Raw genomic sequence first — 22,807 nt, 5'->3', positions numbered from 1 at the left:
GTGCAAATGTCGTGGGGGTTGTGGTCCACGGCCCCCCTGCCTGTCAAGTGGATGGCCCCGGAGAGCATCTTCGACTGTGTCTACACGGTTCAGAGTGACGTCTGGTCCTACGGCATCCTCCTCTGGGAGATCTTCTCACTCGGTGAGCCATCGGGCCAGTCCAGGCTCGGCTGAGGCCGACTTGGTTACACCACTGACACCTTGGGGAGGGGTACGAACAAGGATGTGGGTCCCTACGCAGAGAAGGGCTAGTGTGGAGGAAGAGCTGGGAAGGACTTTCGAAACCCAGCATCACGGCTCCGGGCGGGCTGGGCAGATCACGCACTGATGCCCGGTACTCTCCGGGCTTTTCATTTGTCTCTGCACACACAGTTGCTGCACCTGAAAATGCTTTACTGCTCCACTCAAACCTCCACGTCCAGAGAACCAGGCACAGGGGCTTGGGCTGGGTCTTCGAATGCACTGCTCTATAACAACCCTGAGGTGTAACCTTGTATGGTCCCCACTTTACTCATGCACAACCAGATTGTGGTCTGACTCCAAAGCCTGTGCCGGAACTTGTCGGCTGTGCCAAGGGCACTCACTTTCCTAGCGCCTACGCCTGTCAGTGCCTGGCGTCGGCCACCAGAGGAGCTGCGGCTCCAGGGCACTGGCCAGGTGGGACTTGTGAGGGGGAGAAGGTAAGCAGTGAGTGGTCCTTCACATGACCTTGACCTCTGCAGGGCTGAACCCCTACCCTGGCATCCTGGTGAACAGCAAGTTCTACAAACTGGTGAAGGATGGATACCAGATGGCCCAGCCTGCGTTTGCCCCAAAGAACATGTAAGCGAAGCAGGCCCAAGGAAGAGGTCATCCTGGCTTCAGTTGGAAGGGGATGAAAGGGCACGTGTCTTGGTCTTCCCAGTCCACAAGTTCCAGGGTTGGCCTCTGTCTCCCTGACAGTGGACTCAGGGCTTCCACTGAGTTCCCAGGCAACATGGTGGATGATCTGAAAGATTCTTAACTAGAGGTGACACCATACTCAGACTGATACTGCAGGGATCCTGAGGACAGCAAATGACCCCACCTGCCATACTGGGGGGGTGGAAGTGCTCCTCTCCTGGGGTTACGGTGAGGATGGAATGAGGGGACGTGGGCCAGGACTCAGCAGGCTTTGCAGGCAGCTGTGTGTAATGGTCCCCAGACCTTGGGGACCTGCACATGGACCACCTCTGTGCTGTCTCCAGATATGGCATCATGCAGGCCTGCTGGGCCCTGGAGCCCACTCACAGACCCACCTTCCAGCAGATCTGCACCCTCCTCCAGGAGCAGGACCGAGCGGCCAGGAGAGAGCAGGTGAGTGGGGCTAGGCTCAGGGTGGGGGGCCAGCCAGGGCAGGACTGACTGTCCCTGTCTCCACCACCCTCAGGACTATGCCAACCTGACCAGCAGCAGTAGCAGCGGTGGCGGCAGCAGCAGTGAGCCAGAGGAGGAGAGCTCTAGCGAGCAGCTGGCCTGCTGTGAGCAAGGGGACATCGCCCAGCCCCTGCTGCAGCCCAACAACTACCAGTTCTGCTAAGGGGCGGAGCCGGAGCACGGCCTCTCCCCTCCTCCAGTCTCCATTCCACGGGGGAGCACACTACCTGCCCGTGGTTGGTTCACTCAACAGCTCGGCCCAGCTCTGAAACATGGGAATGTGAGGGAGCCAGGGAGGCCAGAGGACCCCACTCCCCAAGTCTGGGCCATCACTGCCGTAATGGGGCTGGGCTGAGCCTGCCCCGTCCCCCCGTCCGCCCGTTGTCCTCATGGGGTTGGCCCGTGTTTGCTATGTCGACTGGCAGAGCCCCTCAGCTCACTCCCTCGACCTTGTTCCCACTTCCAAGCACCCCCTTTGCCGATCCTCTTGTGTCTCTAAGGAAATGGACTGGTTTTGTGCCTACGAGGTCCCCCAAACTGCCCTGATACTGAGAAAGCCAAATGTGCCGGGGCTAGACGGTGCTCCTAGGCAGTGACAGGATCACCTCCTGAGTGGAGGAGGAGCTCCCGGACTGCTCTCAGCTCCAGCCCTTGGAGCAAGGCTCCTCTGTGAGGCCCTCACCTCTGCCCCCAAGGTCGTCTTGTCTCAACTCCCCACCCCGGTCTGGTCCTGCTATTATGAGCCAAATGGCAGCTATGTCAGGACTGTTCTGCCTGGTTTCCGTCATTCTGGCTGGAAGGCGGGGACCCTGGTGTGTGGCTGGCCACACCAGCAAGCACACGCTCCCCCAGCTGACTCATGATGACTAACGGTCACGCCGCAGGACGTCTCGTCAACATTAAACTAACAGCTCTAACACAGCGGCCTCTGCTTCTCTGCGCCACACACTGGCGCCGGCACGCCCAGGACGGCCCTGCCCTCATACCCCTCCCCGTGAAGGCACATGGCAGCACCTCTGGCACGGCTGTACCGTGCCCCATGCCAGGAGCAGAGATTGACCTGCTTCACCAAACCAGATAATTCCATAAAGTTTATTCCTGTCAGGGGAAGAGGGAGGAGAAAGCCACCTACTCCACTCCTCTCAATAAATTAAGTAACACGCAGCCAATTCCCGGGCCCTAAGCAAACCTGGGGCACTTGAGCCAGTCCCGCTGTTTCCTTACAGCCCGGTCTGCTTCCCCTTCACAGAAGGGAGTTTTCCTACTGCTGCCAGGGATGTCACGACCACGGGCCACATCCCACCTGTGGTGCGGGTCCCAGGGCCCAGAGGATGTGGGTGCAGCAGCAGTGACCAGGGGAAGGAGGAAGGGCGCTTCTGCAAAGCTCAGGGTGGAGAACAGTCCTGGAAAAGTGCTGTGGCTCCTCCTCTTCCCCCGACAGGGCAGGGGCAGAAGAGCAGGGGCAACTGTCCCTCCTCTGGGGAGTCAAGAGCCCACAGGGACCCCAGAGCTCACAAGGCCACTGAAGGGCCTGGTCAAAGGCAACAAGCTCAGGGAACCTTGTGGCTGTGAGGCTGGAGCCAGGGTCCCTCCAGGCAGGAAGAGAGGCCCCAGGAGCCCTGCCACCCGGTACCGGGACTCCTGCCTTAGCCACCCTGGGACCTCTGGCCTGCCCTGCAGCAGACCCAGAGAAGCCACCAGCCCTCCCCTCAGGCTCCCTGCCCTCCGTGACAGACACTAAGTCCCCCAAGTGCTCTCGCAGGGACAGCGAGGGGTTTCTTGGCATCTCTCCTGACCCTTAGAGGGTTGAGAACCAAGGACCCCGGGCCCCGTCATGCTCAGGGAATGGAAGCTCTTTGGTCAGTCCCAGCAGTCAGACGCCCTGCCCACAGCTGACTGCTGCTACCGCTCCCCTGGACAGCTCTGCCTTGGGCAAGGCCTTACTATGGCTTGAGAGAGATGGTGCAATCCCTGGACAAGAGCCTGGCTCACTCTGCCACCGTGGCTGCCTCCTCGTCATCACCCTCCTCCTCTGTCTCTGTCTTGATCTGAGCAACCCCAAGGCGGTAGAGGGTGTCGCGGATGACCACCTCGCCAGGCTGGCAGCTCTGCACGATGTCGTGGATCTGCCGGTTGACAATCTCCCGGCTGGTGAGGAAGTCCATGAGGCGGTTGTAGAGGTAATAGTGGGTGGCATTGTCAAAGGCAATGGGCCTCTGGCGGACACTGTTTGGTTTGCTGTCCGCGATAGAAGACAAGATGGTTGCGTAGGGTGCCAGCTCAGGACACAGGGCTAAAGAGTGGTGCCCGGCGCTGGGGTCGCCGGTACCAGGCTGTGTGCCTGCATGGACGATGCGCCTTGTGGCAGTCTTGGTGACTGGGTGCTGGACAGAGTGCTCGGCCTCTGTCATGTCCACGGTGTAGTGCTGGTCTAAGAGCTCTGGGCAGGACACGCTCTGGAAGAGAAATGAGAAGCCGTCGGGCGAGTGGGAATGACCGAGGCAGAACCTGCAGGTGGGTGACAGCCAGTCCTGTGCAAATCCCAGTGGCAGCACCTTCCATACGTCCTGGGCCAAGTCTCCCCTGCCCATGACACCACCTCCCATGAGAATGGGACAGTGACCGACCACTCCCCAGAGCAGACTTAGCCTGAGCTGCTATCGTTACTCGCCCAGTCAGTTCAGGCCGGAGAACCGGCTCTGACCATGGCTGAAATACTTTTCTGGAGACTCTAGCACAGGTTCAGGAACGCCCCCCAGAGTGACGACAAGGACCCTTCCAAGGCAAGCCGAAGCCTCTGCTTCCCATAACACAGGCTGGCCAACACTGGCCTCCCTTCTTACTCTTGCCCTTTTCCTGGTATCAGCCCCACGCCTCTCCAGCAAATGCCAAGGCCTGCCCCTGGAGGATGTGCACCTCTGGTAAGAACTGCTGCCTGGGACAACATGGCCAATTTGCAGAGACAAGGGTACTGCCACTCATCTGCTGTGTGACCCTGGACGAGTCCACATGCCCCTCTGGGCCTTATCTCCCCTTTTAATAAAAGAGGGGTTGAGTAAGCTGCTTGTTTCCTAAACCACTGTACCTCTAGACCTCAACCAGCACACCATGCAGTGTGCTCACGGGCCGGTCTAAGACATCGTCCACGAGACAGCGGACTCCGGGGCTGCTGGAGCCTTTAATATGTCCGTGTGCACAAAGGAGGCCACTTCCCGGGCTCATCTAGAAGGTGACCTCTTTTACCATGAAGTACCTGTGTCGGGGGTACCCTGGGCACACTGCGGCTACACCGGGGTTGGTCAGTAAAAACACTCAGGCTAAATGCTGGTTCCGGAGCCTAGAGATGGGCCCCAGGGGTTCAGACAGGGTCCGCCTGGGGGTCTATCCCAGCTCCTCAGGAGGGCACTCACCACAGGCGGCTCTGTGGGGCTGGAGAAACAGCCCTGGTTCCTCCCCCACATCTGGCTGGTCAGCTCCGGGTAGCAGAGGTCGGCGCACAAGGCCACTGGTGTGGCCATGTCTACCACGTAGACAGGCGGCCAGTGGCGGGAAGAGGCGAGCAGGTCCACATGGTCACGGGCACTCTCGCCCCGCACCAGGTACTTGGAGCCACAGACTACCTGGGGAGGCATGGCGGGCACAGCAGAGGGTCAACAGCCAACCTGGGGATGGAGCGGCGCCCTCACTCCTCCCCAGGAAGATGAACCACTAGTCTCGGGACTGACGCCCACTCGTCCTTGCTCTTCTGAGGGCAGACCTGGGGACATCATCTTCCACTGAGGCTGGCGGGCACCTAGGACATGGCTAAACCCCACTCCCTCCACATCGCCTTGCCGAGCAGCATCTCGTGGTTCCCCATCCCAGCTACACAGCACCTGCAGCTGAGTGCTGGCTAAACACGGCCCCACTCCAACCTCAGGAATGAGGGGTCTGTGGGGGGGATCTGAGCACCTGTATTTTGGGACCCCAAGGTGCTACCCAGATGGGAACCCCTGGTGCAGTCTAGTGGACACCTCCCACAACAGCTCCTGAGCACAGTCCGTGGACAGCTCTGGGGACGGAGGCGAGGCCTGCCTTCATAAGCACCTGGCGTCCCCTGCAGGTGATTCTGCTTGCTCAGCACAGCCCCCGAGCAGCAGCTCCTGGGTCTCTGTGGTGGCTACTGCTTCTCAGGGGATGAGCCTGGTTGCATGGGCAGGCACTGATCTGCCCAGACGCAGCTGTGGTCACAGCAGCTGACGGCCTGCTTCTCCAGTTACAGCCACGTGGCCCTGACGACTCATACCCACAGGGATGGGCAGCCTGCTCAGCCAGCTCTCCCCCGTTCAGAGCTGGTGAAGTGGGCTTTCTGTTCCAGGGTCTCCCTGGGCCGGTCACGCCATCTCGGACGCAGCCCATCCCAGAGCAGTCCCGGTGCCTGCCCTATTTGGGACACACCCTTCCCCAGGCATGCAGAGTGTGGGACCAGGCAGTGGCACGGCACCAACTCCACTGCATCACACAGAAAAGGTCTTGAGTTCAGGCTCCGGGACCTCCCTCAGCACTCCGGGTACGCACACACACTGTGACTTGGGCCGGCTGAGGCTGGAGCGGATAGGAGCATGAGGACCCTGGTGGAGGTCCTGTCTCGTTCACACGTGCCCTCTCCCGCCCCGTTGCTGTCTCTCTCATGGAAGGGATAAGTGAATAAACTTAGACATATGGACCGACTGTACTAAAACCAAAATCAGGCCATGTCATCACCCCTATTTCCCACTGCGAACCATCCGAAATGTTCCTCCTTTCCCAGAATGCAACCCTGACTGTTACGCTGGCCCACAGAAGTGCCCCGCAACCTGTGTCTGGGGCCCTCTCAGCTCACTCTGCTTCTCCAGTGGGGCCTCAGCAGTCACTCTGCAGACACACCTTTGCTGGCTCATCACCAAGGCTGCTCCCTGGCCTTAAGGTCTCAGCTTTCTCTGGTGCTGCCTAGACAGTATGTCACTGTGTGATCTCAGGCCTTTGTCTGGTTCTTCACAACCATCACCACAAATTGGTGACTTTATTTACCTCTAAGTCCTGAGGTTGACCAGGGAAGAATGACATCTTTGTTGCTCACCCTTTCCCCTCAACAGCCGACGCAGTGCCCAGCATGCGGTGAGGTCCGTAATTAAATGACCCAGGTGCCTCTCTACCCCTAAGGGTGGCACCTGACTCAGGGGCAGCGACTCCACAGGCCCAGCGCTGAAAGGCTGAGCGGGGTCACCCAGACCCGGTGTGGGCCGTTCAACATTAGCACATCACCCTGGCTGCCCGTTCTCGTCTTACCTGATGGGGGCACACCTTGTAGATCTTACCCCCTGTGAGATGAGGTGGGGGCTGCCTAGCTCGGGCTCCATTCTGTACAGATTCGTAGAGAGCCAGTAAAGAGAAGCACAGCTGGTCCTGGAGCGGAAGGACGAGATTAAACCCGAGGGTGACCGCTAAGGGCCCAGGCCTGGTGCTCGGCATCAAGCGCTCACTCCCATGCCCCGAGCAGAAGGACAAGCCGCCAAGGCCAGGGTGGACCTTGGAACCTCCCACCCCAAGCTCATCTGGGTCCAAGTGGGTATCCATAGGCCTGGAGGGAATCAGGTCACGGACACAGCCAGCCAGACTGGCCAAGCTGACAGACCCGTAAGCCTGGGTTCCTCTATGTTTTCTTACTGGGCAGAGAAACCTTCAAAGGGGAGTGAACATTTGAATCTGAACCTGAAACTTCGTTTCTGACAGCACGGAAACAACATATGGGCAAAGCACGCGCCCACACACCAACTCTGTGTGTGCGAAAGCGGCATGTCTCAGAGCCTGGATGGGTGAAGATCCGATGTAATGCATATTCCTCACAAGTTCAGGTGGTTGGTGTTTTGGTTATTTCCATTTTACATATGAGGAAAATGAAGCTTAAAACGCATGGGAACTTACCCCAGGCCACGCACAGTAAGGAGATGGGCCAGGATTCTCAATCCCAGAATCTAGGCCCACCGCCTTCAACAGAAGGAACCACGTGGAGGCCAAGGCCTCCCCACCTACTGGCACCATAACAGAGGTTACGTCCACGGCAGAGGACGTAATCACACATGCCCAATCACGGGCACTCACCTCCTTGCCCAGGAGAGTGGACCACCCAGTCTGCCCCCAAAGCCCTGCTCTCTACGCCGCTGTACTGGGACACTCACCTTGGAGTCTCCTGCCACGAAGGGGATGTCACACTCCCGCAGCAGCTGCTGCAGCTCCTCCTCACTATAGGAGCTGATGTCCTCGAGCCTGCAGGTGCCCTCATGGAGCAGCCTCACCAGTGCACTGCCATTGCCTGCAGAAATGACCACGCTGAGGGGGTGCTGCCGCCAGCCAGCACAGGTCAGGGTGATGGGGACGGGGGGCTAGGCCTACAGCGAGCAGTGGAAGCCAGTTCTACACTGAGCATCCCCTGGGTAATGGGACAAGTGAGATTCAAGGCAGGATGAGGACTTCTGCAGACATCTGAATTCTCTCTGTACTGGCTTTCTGCCCTAGAATGTCTCAATGAGTGACCCAGCAGGGGGCCTCTGCAAAGAACCCTAGAATGAGTCAGCTTTTAACCCTATCTTCTAAGGCTTCTCAGAACCAAGATCTCAGGTGCAACCATAGCAAAATGAGTAGCAGCAGCAGTTCTCATTTTTGAAATGCTCTCTACACACCAGGCTCCTAAACCTGGCTAATCAGGGTAACTATGTGGGTGCCTCATAGTGGGGAGAAAAGGCAGTCCTTCAAGGAGCAAACACAGGCAGGACCTCAGTATCTAAGCTGGGGAAGCACCATTGGAGAATCTGTGTACATCAGGAGTTGTGGAATCAATGTGGAAGGCCACATCCAGGATTATCAGAATGAAACAAGCGGAAAACCAAGTGGACTTTGCTTGGTAAGGAAAGGTACCGATCTGTGAGGTATGTCTTTACTGTGAGTACAGCTAATAAAAAAGTAAAAGACTATCAGTAACGATGTGAGCTTGTGTCATTCCCACACCTAGGAGGCAGGTTACCACTATCGTGCCCACTTTGCAGATGAGGCAACAGGGGTTCAGGCCAATAAAGGGGTTTGCCAGAGGTCACAGGACTAATAGCAGCAGAGATGGGAACCAAGTCCCAGGTATCAGAAACATATGCTCTTCTTCTTTTTATTTTTTTGAGAGGTTTTTGCTACAGGGTGCGTGGGCTCACCAGAAAGACATAAAGACAGAAAGACAGAGAGACAGAAAGTGAGAAATCACCCCCCGGGGGGATGGCCACACCGCAATCCCTTCTCCTCCATTCTCCTCTTGGGATCTTGGGCACGCCCGCACACGTGCCCGGCGTGAGTTTAAGCTACTGGGTGCGGGACTCGAACCACGGTTGACTACATGGGAGTCCAGCGACATAGCCATTACACTATCTGCTGGTCCCGAGAAACCTATGCTCTTAACAGCTGGTGCAGAGCTGGGAGATGGCCAGCAGCCAGTTCACAATCTGCAAAACCATCACCAAGACCTGCTGTGAAGGCAGAGTCCTTGGCCTCCCCCGTACCTTCTCAGTGAAGTCACTAGGGTTGGAGCCTAATCATCAGCATTTTTACAGGATTCCCACTGCTCTGTGTGTGCAGGCCAGAGCTGGCAGTGAGCTGTGGGTCTGTCGTATACGATACGGCTGGCAGCTCTTCAAACTCGACACCAGCCTCGCCGCGGCAGTGCAGGAGGTCAGGTGCTGCCGCACAAAGCTGGAGATAGTGGAAGGCCGGGGTTTGTTCCCAGGACAGTCTGAACGCACCAGTCACGGCCAGTGCATGCCTGCAATCCCAGCTACTAGGATAGCAGGACTGAGGCTTGGTAAGACCCTACTGAAAATACCTATCTCTTGTTGATAAAAAAAACAAAAATGTAACAACAATCAACATGAAATAAACACATACACACACTATCTCTCTCTCTGCTCCATGACTGTAACCTCCAGGGGATTTCTGTCACAAGTTGTCATCATCTTTCCAGAAGGGTCCTCTAGGTGCGCCTTGCCCTCTCTACCGCTGCTGTCGTGTGAGGACAACTATCTCACACTTGTCTGAGCCCTCCCCAGCCCGTCACCCAGCGGGGGCCTTACCAGGTGCTGGCCGCACATCCAGGCTTTTGTCTTTCTCAGTGTTGACGACCACGGCTCCTCTCATGAGTGGTGGGAAGAAGGGGGCGATAACAGAGGCGTCAAATTTGGTGATCGGAATGCTGGCAGGGAATGCCACCTGCTCAATCACCTCGGTCTCCATTGTGGCCCAGAAGTCCTCCACGTTTACTTCACTAGAGCCTAAGAATTCAGGCCAAGTGAACTAAAAAGTTGGGATAGAAAAGGTGAAGCTATGAGCACAGAATACTGCACCACCGCAGCCTTTACCCCTTCATTTCACACACGGGGAAACCAACGTCCAGCTGAAGGAAGGACTCTCACAGCCTGGGCGCCCTGAATTCCACACCTTACTGGCCAACCGCCCTTTGGCCACATTTCTTCCTCCCGCACAACAGCACTCTCCCAGATCTATGTAGTCTCTAAGTCCTTTCCCTTCTACACCTAGAGTCAGGTCCTTCTCCCTGTCTCGCAAAAAAAGAGGACAGTTACCATCTGAGGAGCTGTCACGTGCCAGACACTTTCTCATGAACAACTCTGGGGGTGTCTGGGGTGAGACAAGTAGAATAAGAACGATGCAAATGTGGGTCTAGAACTAAAGTTCAAGCCCTTTACTCCTATGCCTGGCCAGCAAGAATTGTCAGAATTCTGGGCGTGTGTGCGTGCGTGCCCAAGATCCCGAGAGGAGAATGGAGAAGGGATTGTGGCATGACCATCCCCCCTGGGGGGTGATTTCTCGCTTTCTGTCTCTATGTCTCTCTCTGTCTGTCTGGTGAGCACAGGCGCCCTATAGCAAAAACCTCTCCAAAAAAAAAAAAAAAAAGTCAGAGGACGACATGGCATTTGGCTATGGGCTTGTGATAGTGGGTCTCTATCACGTTAAAATGCAGTCCTTTGATATATAAATTCTCTCCAAAAAAAAAAAAAAAAAAGTCAGAATTCTGCTCAGTGAAGTCCCACCCATCTGCCAAGGTCCTCAGCATTTCACACCTGGCTGGGGGACGGGGCCAACTAAGCCCATTCTTCCCACAAGGAGCAAGGGGACAGGAAAGACCAACTGAGAATACGAACTGACTGGGCTACTGGCTTGGCTACCGTCATGAGTCAAAGGGCCCTCGTCCCCAAGGGAGAGGCCGGCAGTCTCCCCAGGGGCACTACACATTCCAGTTTTGTTCAGTAACTTTCTGTGTTCACAGACCTCAGGACAGCCTCTCTCTCTGCACATTCTCCACACCACCCTCCATGCACAAAAAGCACAGTAAATAAAGCCCTGGTCTCTGGGAAAGAAGACCTGGTACCGACGGAAGGAAGAGACCTGTGAACTGACAGTGAAGGCAATGCGGCTCATTCCTGCGATAGAGGGGCCTTGACTGGGACCAGGGCAGGGGGCCAGGCAGAACTCGAGCTGACCTTTGCAGGAAGGCGGGCTTCTGTCTATTCTGGAAGCCAAAAATTTGCTGTGGACAAGTGTGATCAGGAGAACTAGAGCTCTGGGTCCCAGGACAGAGGTGAACAAAGCAATGCTTGGGAGCACAGACTCAGAACTCAGATCAGCAAGATCGAATCTCTGCCCACCCCTGCCTGCCTGGGTGGGCTTGAGCAGCTCCGCCCACCCCCACCTCACAGAGCTTCACTTCCTGGTATCTCATGAAAACACCAGAGGGCTGTGGTGAGAATTAAGTCATCCAGTAAAGCACTTAACACAGAAAGAACTTGGCATAGGTAAGAGAGTGCTCAATAAATCACATTTGTATCATTACGAGTGTTACCACCAGGCAAGCAGATCTGAAAAGTCTGGAGACAGCCTCTTGGTGTGTTATGGCACAAAAGCAATGGGTCACACAAGCAAATTTGCTCGTGATTTGCTACAGGGTGCATGTGCTTGCTGAGGAGAGAGTGGGAGGAAGTGAGAAAGCATCCTCCATGGGGCAACGGTCACATCATAATCCCTTCTGTCTCTTCATTTAGGATTCTGGGTGCATGAGCCCAGTTATGTCTTTCAAGCCACCACATTGTAACTTGAACCATGCTGTCAGCTAAGTGGGATCCAGCTGCCTCAACCACCACGCCACTGACTGACCCACAGAAATTTTTATACAGTCATTTTAGCAACAGGAACATTCTTAAGAGGCCCCAGAAGGTTCCACACCTGCCCCGGTGGTGAACGTGTGAGATGCAGGTCTTGAGCCAGAGTCAATTCCGACCCTCATTCTCTCATTCATTACGGCAGCATTCAGACCAGAGACCTTGCACTGCAGTGCAACTAACTACTAGTACACTGCACCACACTCTACTAGCTCAGTGCAATGCCACGGAATCAGAGGCCTTCCCTGCTACCCTCTACGGAACAGCAATGCCTTCTCACCACAGTGCCCGCTTCCCTTCACCCCACTTCTGTCTTCACAGCACTCAGCACCAACTGGCCTGCATTTGTCTCCTGTCTGTCTCCTATAAACCAGAGCTTGAGCTCCATGATGACAGAAACTTAGTTTTTTACTATCTCCAACTGTCCAAAAAGGACACCTATTAGGTCATCTGAAAAGTCATGACCTATTTTTCTGTTTTTCTATGCCAAAATGCTTCATGACTTTTCCAAAGACCCAAAAGTTCACACTCAACACATCTGCTGAATAAGTAACTGAATAAGCAAATGCTGTTTCCATCTGGTTTCTTTAGATGACATCCTGGGCTGTGGCAGGAAAAAGCCACTCCCCTTGCCCAGACAGGCCTGGAGCCATCTGCCCCTGGGGATACCAGCCAAGATGCAGGCTGCCGACACAAGAGGACGGTTCTGAAGTCACCTACGACGGCTGAGAGGCACTCACCTCCACGCTCTTCAGCGCCAGCACGTTCTCTTCACTCCTCTGCGCCAGTTCCACTTTGGGGGCCACGCCGCAGATGCCGCAGATCATGTCGTTGTAGTCTCGGACAGTGAGGCACTCGAAAGCCCAGTAGCCATTGCACAGCAGCTCCTGCAGCTGGCGCAGCTCCTCCGGGGCCAGAGTCTTCTCTGGAAGGCAAGCAAGAGCTCTGAGAGGGTCCCAGAAAAGAGCCCCGAGGCACTGGGGATCAGCTCGTGCAAGGACAGCAACGCTACAAGACTGACTGTCTCCTAAAAGCACCCTAGTGTACTAACTGTCCCGAGGGTCAGGCCGCCAGGCCTTCACGTGCTCAGGGGCAACCCAAAGGGCAGTTCCAGTCAGAGGGAGAGCTGCCTGTATTAAGCACCTGCTAGCTATGAGATGCTCTGGAGAGCTCTGAATATGGTTTCTCATTTCTTTTTCACATGAATTTAAATTCTCTATGAACCAGGAGCTAGTACTATCTTGATTTTACAACAGGCACAGAAACAAGAGAATAAAAATCACACAGTCAAGTGGCAGAGCCAAGACTCTAACACAGGCCTGTGTGGTTCTGCCCCTTTGCTTTACTCTGTCCGTCCTCACAGCAGGCAAGGTGTGGGGGGAGTGGAGCCTGTAGGAATGGGATAGGAAGAGCCCAAACAGAAGGAAGGAGAACAAGGTGAAAAATAATTTCTAGCTAGCAAGGAGGGTGGTCCCACACTCAAATCTTAGCATTAGCCTTGGGCCTTAGGGCTCCATGTGTCCAGGAGCTGTCTTATTCTGAAGGAGTCTCACTAACCTGAGGCCAAGACGGCTATGACCAAAGGACGTGCCTCTAAAAGTCACCTACAGTCCCCTGCTGGGGTCCCTGGATACATGGAAAGACTGATGCTTTTTAAAGTTAGCTTGGCATTTGTAATATTCAAAAGGAAGAGCACATTAAAAAGTCAAGAATATCTCTGTATTAAAATACCAGACTCTTCGAGATGACTGTTCCAACCAGAGCCCATCACTGAGCATTCCCAGGAAGCTTAGGACTGACCGTGCAGAAGGGAGGAAGACAACTTTTACCTGTCTGCTCCCGCACTGACTTCAAAACAGCACTGACAGACACTCTGGGGTCCTCTCCCAGCTTGATCTGGTTGCGGATTGCAAAAAGCAAATCCAGGCTTACTAGCAGCTTGTTCCCCACATTAAAGAGACCTGTAGGTTAAAAAAGGCAACAAAGACATTCACTAATATTATCTTACATATAATGGCAAAAGAAACAAACTAAATGCCCACCAATAAGGGGAGGGTTAAAAGTATGCTTCATTAAAAAGAATAAAGTAGATTTGAGACCAGCAGTTAGCATAATGGCTATGTCACTGGACTCCCACATAGTCGACCGTAGTTCACGTCCCAGACCTGGTGGCTTAAAACTCACGCCGGGCACGTGTGCGTGTGTGCCCAAGATCACGAGAGGAGAATGGAGGAGAAGGGATTGCGGCGTGACCCTCTCACTTTCTGTCTCTATGTCTCTCTCTGTCTGTCTGGCGAGCGCATGCACCTTACAGCGAAAAAAACTTCTCCAAAAAAAAAAAAAAAAAAAAAAAAGAATAAAGTAGATTTAACTGCTCCAACACAAAGATGTTCATAATACACTGTTAAATGAAAAAAGTAAGTAGTGAAATAATGTGTACAGTATAACGCATTTTTCTTTTCCAATAGAAAAAGAAACATTTCAAGGGCCAGGAGGTGGCAGGGAGGTAAAGGTGGCTGGATTCCACACAGCTAACGGCACGGTTCCGTCCCAGACCTGGGGGCTTAATAAACACACTGGGTGTATGTGCATGTGTGCCCAAAACCCCAAGAGCAGAATGGAGAGGGGATTAAGGCACTGTCATGCCCCTAGGGGTAATTTTTTGCTTTCTCTCTCTCTGGCAAGCACACACACCCTATAGCAACAAAAATAAACAAATACATACATACAAACAAAAAACAACTTCCCACAGCCCAGCTCAGTCCTTAGGACCGAAGGTGTCACTCTCCCTCTACACCTCACGTAACAGGAGAAGGCCAGAGCGCCCTTCAGTCCAGGGACGCATGGGGGATGCAACGCAGGCTACAGAATGGCCCCGAAACTGACCCTGGAGTATGAGAATCAGCGGAATTTAAGTGCAGTCAGTTTAGGACAAATAAAACAGGGTGATTTTACGTTTGCACAAAACATAATGAGAAATCTGCACAAAAGCAAATTCTGGAATGTGCTCCCAGTAAAGAAAGGCATAGAGGAGCGAGGCCATCCTTCCTAAACCTGACAGTAAAGGCTGGAACCACAAGGGAGAAGGTCAAAGCTCTGGCTGCACAAATATGAAAACAAACAAAAAGCAAAGAAACCTTGGTGTTCTCCAAATCGCCACATACGAGTTCAAGCTCCTACTGATAAACTAGGAGAAAATGCCATCGACCAAACAACCCAAAGAAATCCTCACAAAAGAAATTCACTAACAGAGGAATTTGGAGGAAACTGCAAATGATCATAAAAATACTCTTCACAGAAATAATCCCAAAAGGAGGATGGAGCAGAAGAAATTGTGGCATGGTCAAACACCCCTCCCCCCAGGGTGGGATGATTTCTCACTTGCTGTCTCTGGTGAGTGTATGTGCCCTACAGCAAACTCTCTCTCAAATAAATAAATACATATGCTCTGAGGTAGGTCTTGCTGGGTGATTTGTCACTATGGAAACATCAGAATACACTTAGAAAAACCGAGGTGGTACCGCCTACTATATACCTTGCCTAGACAGTGGAACCTACCAGGCCACTATTGCGCATGAGTCTGCATGACTGAAAAGCCATTAGGCAGGTTGTAACTGTAACACTAACCTGCTCAAATCTCCTAGAGCTGAGGCAGATGGTAGTGCACTGTGAGGCAGCTTGAAACTCACACTGGGTACAGTGCGTGTGTGCGTGTGCATGCCCAATATCCCAAGAAGAGAATGGAAGAAAAGGGATTATAGTATGCCCATCCCCCGTAGGGGGTGATTTCTTGCATTCTCTCTCTTTCTCCCTGTCTCTCTAGCAAGTGCGCATGCACTACAGCAAAAATCTCTCTTAAAAAAAAAGAGAGAGAGAAAGGCCATGTTTATGGACTGGAAGATTTAGCATATTTAAGCATATCAAATTCCCTCACGGAATTTATAGACTAAGCACATTCTTAAACTAACACTCTTACAGGATTGTGAAGATCCCACTTTGTTCAAAGAACTGTATACCTATAAATTTCAAATTCCACACAGATGAATAAACACATCTAGAAGATTAGAGAGTACCCTATTAAGCGTCTATCTCATGGCTATAGGATTACTACTGATTTTTAGTCTCTTCTTTATACTTGTCTGCATTTTTTTAGCTTTTCCACAATGAAGATCTGTCATTTTAAAAATTAACTTTGTTTTAAAGATACTGGATAAAGGTCCTAATGCCTGTAAGTGTCGTCTCCTGGGGCTGGGACATTCAGGAAGATGATTCCCTCTTTCTCTGAAGCTCCATCTGAGTGGGAAAAGCTCCAATGCTCAAAGGACCAGAGGTCTGACCCACAGGGATAGTTCTCCATCCAGCCTGTTATGCGGTGCTCTGAGGGAAGAGAAGGTCGGTACCTACCTGTGTAGATGTCCATGAAGCTGTGCAGGGCCAGACAATGGGGATTCAGACACATCTTCACCTGGGCAGTCACCACCTGCAGCCGGTTGGCTGTCAGTAGCCAGCATTCCTGGGGCCCAGCCAGGGAGCTAGTACCAAAAATATCATCAATACAAAATAAAAAAGAAAGCAAGCTCTTTATGTAGCCCCAGGGCTCATTGATCAAGGGCAAATCCTCAAGACTCTAACACGATGGGCAAGTAAAGGTATCGGAGCCCGGGCTCTAAGGTTTCCAGGTGGGCATTTCCACTTATTAGAATCGAGCCTCTGGAGCCTCGTGTGAAGTCACATTGCTCTCCACTGATTACACAACATAGCCAACCCCACTGAATGCCCAAGCCCAACCACTAAGCTGGGCAGTCCATATGTAATGAAATTCTAAACTGAGGATACTAACTTCTGGGCATCTCTCAATAGAAATAATCATTACTAATTATCCAGTGTTAGCAGCTGGAACAGTAAAGGAGCCTAAGAAGATCAGAGAATGACATCACCACGGGTTTTAGCCTGAACAAAGGGGCACCATGAGCCAAGGAGGTGAGGCATGGGGGCAGAAGAAAGGGTGCTTACTTTTGTCCCCCTTTGAATAATGGGCTGCTACAGAGAAGGCACTGCGTGGACGGAGACTCGTAATAATTCGACCAGGAGGTCTGCTCGATGGTGACTGTCTCCTCACTCACATTGGACAGGATAAGTCGAGAGCTGTTGAGTTCATGAATCAAGGCAAAGACCTCGGCCAGCTCTGACTCATTCTCAGGAATCTGCAGGACTTTGCGCAGCAGCTGCAGCGTGGACTGGCGCTGGACCTCCCTCTGGGCCGCACTCAGGGGCTCTGTGGCGCTCAGCACATCTGTGAGTGGTGAGCTCGCTTCCTGGGAAGAGAGTGGACTGATCACTAAGCACCCAGGATAGAAAGAGCCAGCCTCGGGCAGATAATGGGTAACACAATGCAAGTCTGCGAGTGATCAGGCATGGGCTCGTGACTGAGAGGATGTACACCTAGGACCTCGTGCTGACCAGCTCGGAAGTCACGATGGGCCTGTAGGCGGGTACTCTCTATCTCTGGGGCTCAGTTTCTCCATCAGTAAAATAGCAGTATGTCCTACACTCCTCTTCAGTTAGCTCCCATTTAGCAGCTATGGAATTTGGAGTAGAACAGGCCTGGGTTTCAGTTCTGGGTATACCACTGAACAGCTACCCATGTGGAACCTGAAGCAATTTACTAAATATTTCTGAGCCCTTCCTCATCTATTGAGAGGGAAATAAAAACACTGGTAATCTAGCAGGACGTGGTGGAACACGCCTGTGATTGCAGATAATGGAGAGGCTGAGGCAGGAAGTTCTCAAATTTGAGGCCAGCCTGGGCAACACAGCAAGACCCTGTCTCTTAAACAAAACAAAACAAACTAGTTAGCTCCTAGAGCTTCTGTACAGATCAAGTGAAATGTTGCAAGTAGAGCACTCAGCACTGTCTGCCTGCAATGAAGATGCTATAAACGATAGTTTTGATAAACAAACATTCAACAAGTATTCCCACTACTTAGTGTCTGTCTTTCATTCTTCATGGCTACAGATACAAGGAAATACAACAGGGGCTTAAAGGAACGAGGTTCTGAAATACTTATTAAAAACAGGTCCTTTTAGGCAGGCCTATTCAGCAGATCTCTTTTCAAAGGAGTCTCCCTGATCCTTTCTGCCAATGCACTATGTGACTCACTCCCTCCTCTGTGCTCCCTGAGTGATTCCATTATTGCAGAATTCATCATCCCATAGTTGCTGAATCACTGTCCCCTCCTTCAGTGAGGACAGGGTCCCTGCTTATTTACTGATTCCCAATGCCAGCAGGAGGCCTGGGACACAAGATGCTGAGTCACATTTGCTAGACATGTTATACATTGCTTTGTACACCAGAAACTTGCACTTGCCTGATAACAAGAAGGAACTTATTAACCCTGTGTACCTATGAATACTTCTTTCTGCCTGTTAGTAGTCTGGATACCTGTCTTTCTTCCTTTCTAGACTAAGCTCTCAAGGAAGATCTTAGTCATTGCTGAAGGCTTGGGCCACAGGAGGCATTCAAACCCCCAGCTGGAAGAATGAATTCATTAATAGCTGCAAAAGGGATGACTGAAAATAGAAGGAGTTGCCCTGAGAAGCTGTGCACTCCCAGCCACGACTACGTTGAACCATGAGCTGGACGGCAACTTGGCTATTCTTTGGTTCTGAGCCAGACGTGAAGGATGGAAAGGACTGAAGACCACGCAAGCCCAGAAATGTTAGTCTTAATTACAACAGCAGAAGACAAACCTCATAGGAACTGTATGGCCACCAGGGGGCTCCAAAGGATAATGCATACAAAGGCCCCTGGGTCTGACCACTGCTTCATTTCGTGGAAAACAATAATTACATTTCATTCTCCAAGCCTTAGAAGACTGGAGGGTGAGGGAATGTCTGGTAATGAGGGTGGGTCTGAATTTGTGGGTCCTGGAGGTGGGCAGTTATCAGTTAATCAAAGACAAAGGGCCATAATGAGAGTGGGATTTGAAGTCAAATAGCAAGAGGTCTCTAGACAGTTCCTGCCTAACCTGAAAAGTGAAGTCACTTTATCATCCTAAGTAACACCTATTTCCATGTTGCACGCCACACAGAGCTAAACTGGAAAGGAAGGAGAAAGGAATAATCAGAGCCTCTACCCACACAGCACTCCACTCGGCCCGTAACTAGAGACGTGGACACACCGTGTATGCACACTGCAGGGGGAGGCGGTGGGGAAACAGATCCCCCTGCCGTACAGTCAGCACCGGGTGTGGCCGTCGAAAGCCAGGAGCAAAGTTCCCTCCCTGCAGAGGGCATCTGCTAGAGAATCTGACAGAAGCTACAGACTTGTTTTGCATGGAATTTCAGGGGTTTACTGACTCCTTAAAGCCCAATTCTGAGGCGTCTCTAGGGCTCCTTGATATAATCCATCTACCCCACCTTATTTAATGGGGAGAAAAACTAAAGTTTCCAATTCAGGGTCATTCCCAGCCCGTTCTCCCAATTCCCGGTCCCAGAGCTATTTCTACTTGGCCATTAGTGCCCATATACTGTAATTCCACTTCTCTTTTTCTCAAAAACTATAACCTTAGACTGGAAAGTAAAGTGAGATACATTGCCAGAAAGGCCTCTTTATCCAAAGTAATCATGCCTGCAGGCGCTCTCTCCATCTCTTCAGTCCTGTCCCCTCTCAAGCCCAGTGTCTCCCTCCTGAAACAGCCTACCCTTCATCTAGGCCTCCGTGCTCAAGGACATCAAGTGGGACTCCACTGCCTAAGGAGCAAATTGTGCCCTGGTTAAGGCAGCTGGGTCCCAGCTGGCCCTGAGGTTGGAGCCCCAGATCTGGTGGCTAACGAAACACACCAGGTGCTGTGCACATGTGCCCCATATCCCAACGGGGTGAAGAGATGGAGGAGGGACTGCAGCATGACCATGTCCCATGGAGAATGCTTTCTCCTACCCTCTCTGGTAAGCATACACTCTAGCAAGTGCACAGTCTCTGACAAAATTAAAAACCACAAATTGTCACTGATATTCGAGACCTTCTATGATATAGCCTCAACTGTTCTCAGGCCACACAGAACTTGTGTTCTGTGTGCCATCCCCTCCCCCCACCCAAAACAGACCAACAATGTCCCTCTTATCCTTGTTCTAGGTCATTTCATTAGCTGCCTCAAGTGCTGTCACTTTCCATTCACTTATAAAAGTAATACGTGGGGGCCAGCAGGTGATGTGGTGATTAAGACACTGGATTCCCTCATCATGGCTGACCACAGTTTGAGTCCTGGACCTGGTGGCTTGAAAATGACACCAGGCACGTGTGCACAAGGGCCCAAAATCCCAAGAAGAGAATAGAGAAGAAGGGACTGCAGTGTGGCTATTCCCCTGGGGGGTGATTTCTCACTTTCCCTCTCTATCTCTGTGTTATTCATTTTTTTAAAGAGTGATTTTTGCTATAGGGTGCATGCATTCACCAGAGAGACAGAGATAGAAAGTGAGAAATCCTCCCCCCCTCTGGAGATATGGCCACACTACAATCTCATGTCTTCCATTTTCCTCCTGTGATCTTGGGCATGGATGCACATGCACCCAGCATGAGTTTCAAGTCGCCAGGTCCAGGACTCAAACCGTAGTGGGCCACGTGGGAGTCCAGCCACATATCCATTATGCCAACTGCTGGTCCCTCCGTCTGTCTTTACAAGTGCACATGCCCTATGGCGAAAAAAACAAAACAAAAAACACACACAAAAACTAAAAAAGTCACGTGAAGGGCCAGCCAGGTGGCATGGTGGTCAAGGCGGCTGAATCCCATATGGCCAACTGTGAGGTTCTAGTTCTGGACCAGACGGCTTGAAAAACGCACCAAGTGCATGTGCATGTATGCTCAAAATCCTAAGAGGAAAGTGGAGGATAAGAGATTGTCTGGGACCAACAGATGGTATAATGGTTGTCACTGGACTCCCACATAGTCGACCACGGTTTGAGTTCTGGACCCAACGGCTTAAAACTCATGTGGGGCACATGTGCGTGTGTGCCCAAGATCCAGAGAGGAGAATGGAGAAGGAATTGTGGTTTGGCCATCCCCCTTGGCAAGAGTGATTTCTTGCTTTCTGTCTCCCTGGCATGAGCACGTGCTCTATAGCAAAAATCTCTCTTAAAAAACAAACAAACAAACAAAAAACAGAAAAATAAAAAAACAGAGACTGCTGCTCAACCTCCTGGAGGATGGTTCCTCACTGCCCTCCACTCGCCCCCTCTCTCTGGTGAGTACATATACCCTACAGGAAATAAAACAGCAAATATAAAACTAAAAAACCTCCATGTGTAGAAATTGAGGACCTCTGAAAATGTCCATTTTCCCAGTTAGAAGTAAAAAAAGAACCCTAAGAAGCAAAGTGAAATAAATTTTACTATCCAAGTAATTAGAATCAGGTCCCACTTCAGAAAGCAGGTTTGCCAAGACTGTTAGGAGTGAAGTTTGTGATTAAACAAAAGCTCTTCAGGGAACCTGAGAAGGAGCAATCTAATCCACAGTCTTGGAGTGGACATTCTCTGACCATTTATACAGTAAGACAACTTACAAATCCTGCACCAGTCATTGCAGCTAAGAAGATGCAACATGTCCAGGCCTTCCTTCTCAATCCTACTTAAGGCCTGCACTGCCACTGTCCCTGGTTTTTAGAAATCTAGGAAACTAGTCAACCCATTCACTTTGACAACAAGGACAAGGAGGTCCAGAGAAGGTGCTTGGTGTGGTTCAGAACCTACTACCCAGTTCCACTCCCATTCTCCAATACTGCATATTAAAATCCTTTTACTTTTACTAAGACAGGTTTACTGGCAGAGCCAGTCCAGGCAGGTGATGAGTTTGGGGAAGGAACTCACGACAGCCTTGGTGGTTTTCTCGGTCCGGTCTTTGGAAAGGTTGAAACCACAGCTGGGGCAAATCCGAGGTTTGTGCCGGTTGGTATAGACATAACTACAAGAGGGATTCTTGCACTTTCCCCGACCTCTCGATGTAGCCAGGCCCAAATCCTGAAAAAGTATAACCAATATTCAGTTCTACAAAAGTAAAACCTGGAACCAAGATGACCAGCTGTCAGTAAGTCAGAAAAAACAAGTGACAACGGCAAACGATGTCCATTATAAAAAGCCTTAAAGCGGGAACCAGCAGTTAGCGTAATGGCTATGTCGCTGGACTCCCACGTAGTCGACCGCGGTTCGCGTCTCGGACCCGGTGGCTTAAATCTCACGCCAGGCACGTGTGCGTGCGTGCCCAAGATCCCGAGAGGAGAATGGAGGAGAAGGGATTGCGGCGTGACCATCCCCCCTGGGGGGTGATTTCTCGCTTTCTGTCTCTATGTCTCTCTCTGTCTGTCTGGCGAGCGCACGCGCCCTATAGCGAAAAAAAAAAAAAAAAAAAACCTCTCCAAAAAAAAGCCTTAAAGCACAATGGGATCTTGCTTTAACCCCACTTAATTTTAATACAGAGTGTTAACTTTGGTAAGTGCGGTCCCTCCCTATCTGTGAAATACATTAGTCAACTCTCATAGGTCGGAAATATAAATGCCTGCAGTTTGACCTTGATCTGTTCAGTCCAGATCTGTTCAAAATGGCTCCAGAACTTCGTATTTAAACTTAAGTTCTGGCATCAAAGCTCCTATGACAAGTCACTGTACAGTAGTCAACTGAAGAGAGGGCCTGGAATTCAGTTCCAACAGATGGTAAGCTAGTAGTCTCCTGTAGTCAGAAGTGCGAGTGAGGGTCTGAGAGGCAGGGAGAAGGTAGTAATTAAAGAGAAAGCAGATCTCCACGATTCGAGATACATCCTCCTTCGGGATCAGCTCAGATTAGGCATTAACCCATCGTTCTGTGCTACCGTGCGGACTACTAAATCCCCAGTACAGAGCCTGGTACAAAATAGGTGTTCAGTTAAATATTTTTTTAATGAATGAATGATGCTTTCTGAACTTGTCTACCATTATAAGGAAAAAATTATAAAAAGTTATAGCTCCACCTCGAAATCTGTTCACTTTACTCAAATCAGCCAGAAAAAGTCACAAAAGCTATCTGGTTGGTTGATACCTTATGTATCAACGGAGTTAGAGAACACTGAGAGTGACAGACACCCCAATGGTGGCTTAACGAGTACAACGTGTTATAATGGTGACACCGAGGACCAAAGAAGGGATGTGCCTCGCCAAGGG

At 51.6% G+C, this 22,807-nt stretch overlaps 2 protein-coding genes across 4 annotated transcripts in view; one reads left to right on the top strand and one right to left on the bottom strand.

Annotated features, from left to right (window-relative positions):
* The window catches only part of CSF1R (colony stimulating factor 1 receptor), a 43,449-nt gene extending 41,133 nt beyond the window's left edge, over nucleotides 1-2,316 (top strand). Inside the window, exons 18-21 of the mRNA XM_006150882.2 lie at nucleotides 31-142; nucleotides 723-822; nucleotides 1,227-1,335; nucleotides 1,409-2,316. Coding sequence (XP_006150944.1) covers nucleotides 31-142; nucleotides 723-822; nucleotides 1,227-1,335; nucleotides 1,409-1,558 — 471 coding nt within the window. The 3' untranslated portion in view covers nucleotides 1,559-2,316. The remainder of the gene's footprint in view (nucleotides 1-30; nucleotides 143-722; nucleotides 823-1,226; nucleotides 1,336-1,408) is intronic.
* Nucleotides 2,317-2,468: 152 nt separating this feature from the next.
* HMGXB3 (HMG-box containing 3) overlaps nucleotides 2,469-22,807 on the bottom strand; it is a 51,904-nt gene continuing 31,565 nt past the window's right edge. For all 3 annotated transcript variants that reach the window (XM_006150883.3, XM_027772814.1, XM_014588742.2), the window contains 10 exons: nucleotides 21,486-21,635; nucleotides 16,635-16,936; nucleotides 16,026-16,153; nucleotides 13,451-13,582; nucleotides 12,362-12,546; nucleotides 9,522-9,741; nucleotides 7,593-7,726; nucleotides 6,703-6,819; nucleotides 4,806-5,015; nucleotides 2,469-3,851 (listed from right to left, as the gene is read on the bottom strand). In XM_006150883.3, coding sequence (XP_006150945.2) covers nucleotides 3,384-3,851; nucleotides 4,806-5,015; nucleotides 6,703-6,819; nucleotides 7,593-7,726; nucleotides 9,522-9,741; nucleotides 12,362-12,546; nucleotides 13,451-13,582; nucleotides 16,026-16,153; nucleotides 16,635-16,936; nucleotides 21,486-21,635 — 2,046 coding nt within the window. In that variant the 3' untranslated portion in view covers nucleotides 2,469-3,383. The remainder of the gene's footprint in view (nucleotides 3,852-4,805; nucleotides 5,016-6,702; nucleotides 6,820-7,592; nucleotides 7,727-9,521; nucleotides 9,742-12,361; nucleotides 12,547-13,450; nucleotides 13,583-16,025; nucleotides 16,154-16,634; nucleotides 16,937-21,485; nucleotides 21,636-22,807) is intronic.

This window comes from Tupaia chinensis, unplaced genomic scaffold (assembly GCF_000334495.1).
Source record: "Tupaia chinensis unplaced genomic scaffold, TupChi_1.0 Scaffold000303_1, whole genome shotgun sequence".
NCBI classification, from domain to species: domain Eukaryota; kingdom Metazoa; phylum Chordata; class Mammalia; order Scandentia; family Tupaiidae; genus Tupaia; species Tupaia belangeri.
The sequence above is the reverse complement of the archived record's forward strand: the minus strand, read 5'-3'. Positions and strand labels throughout refer to the sequence as shown.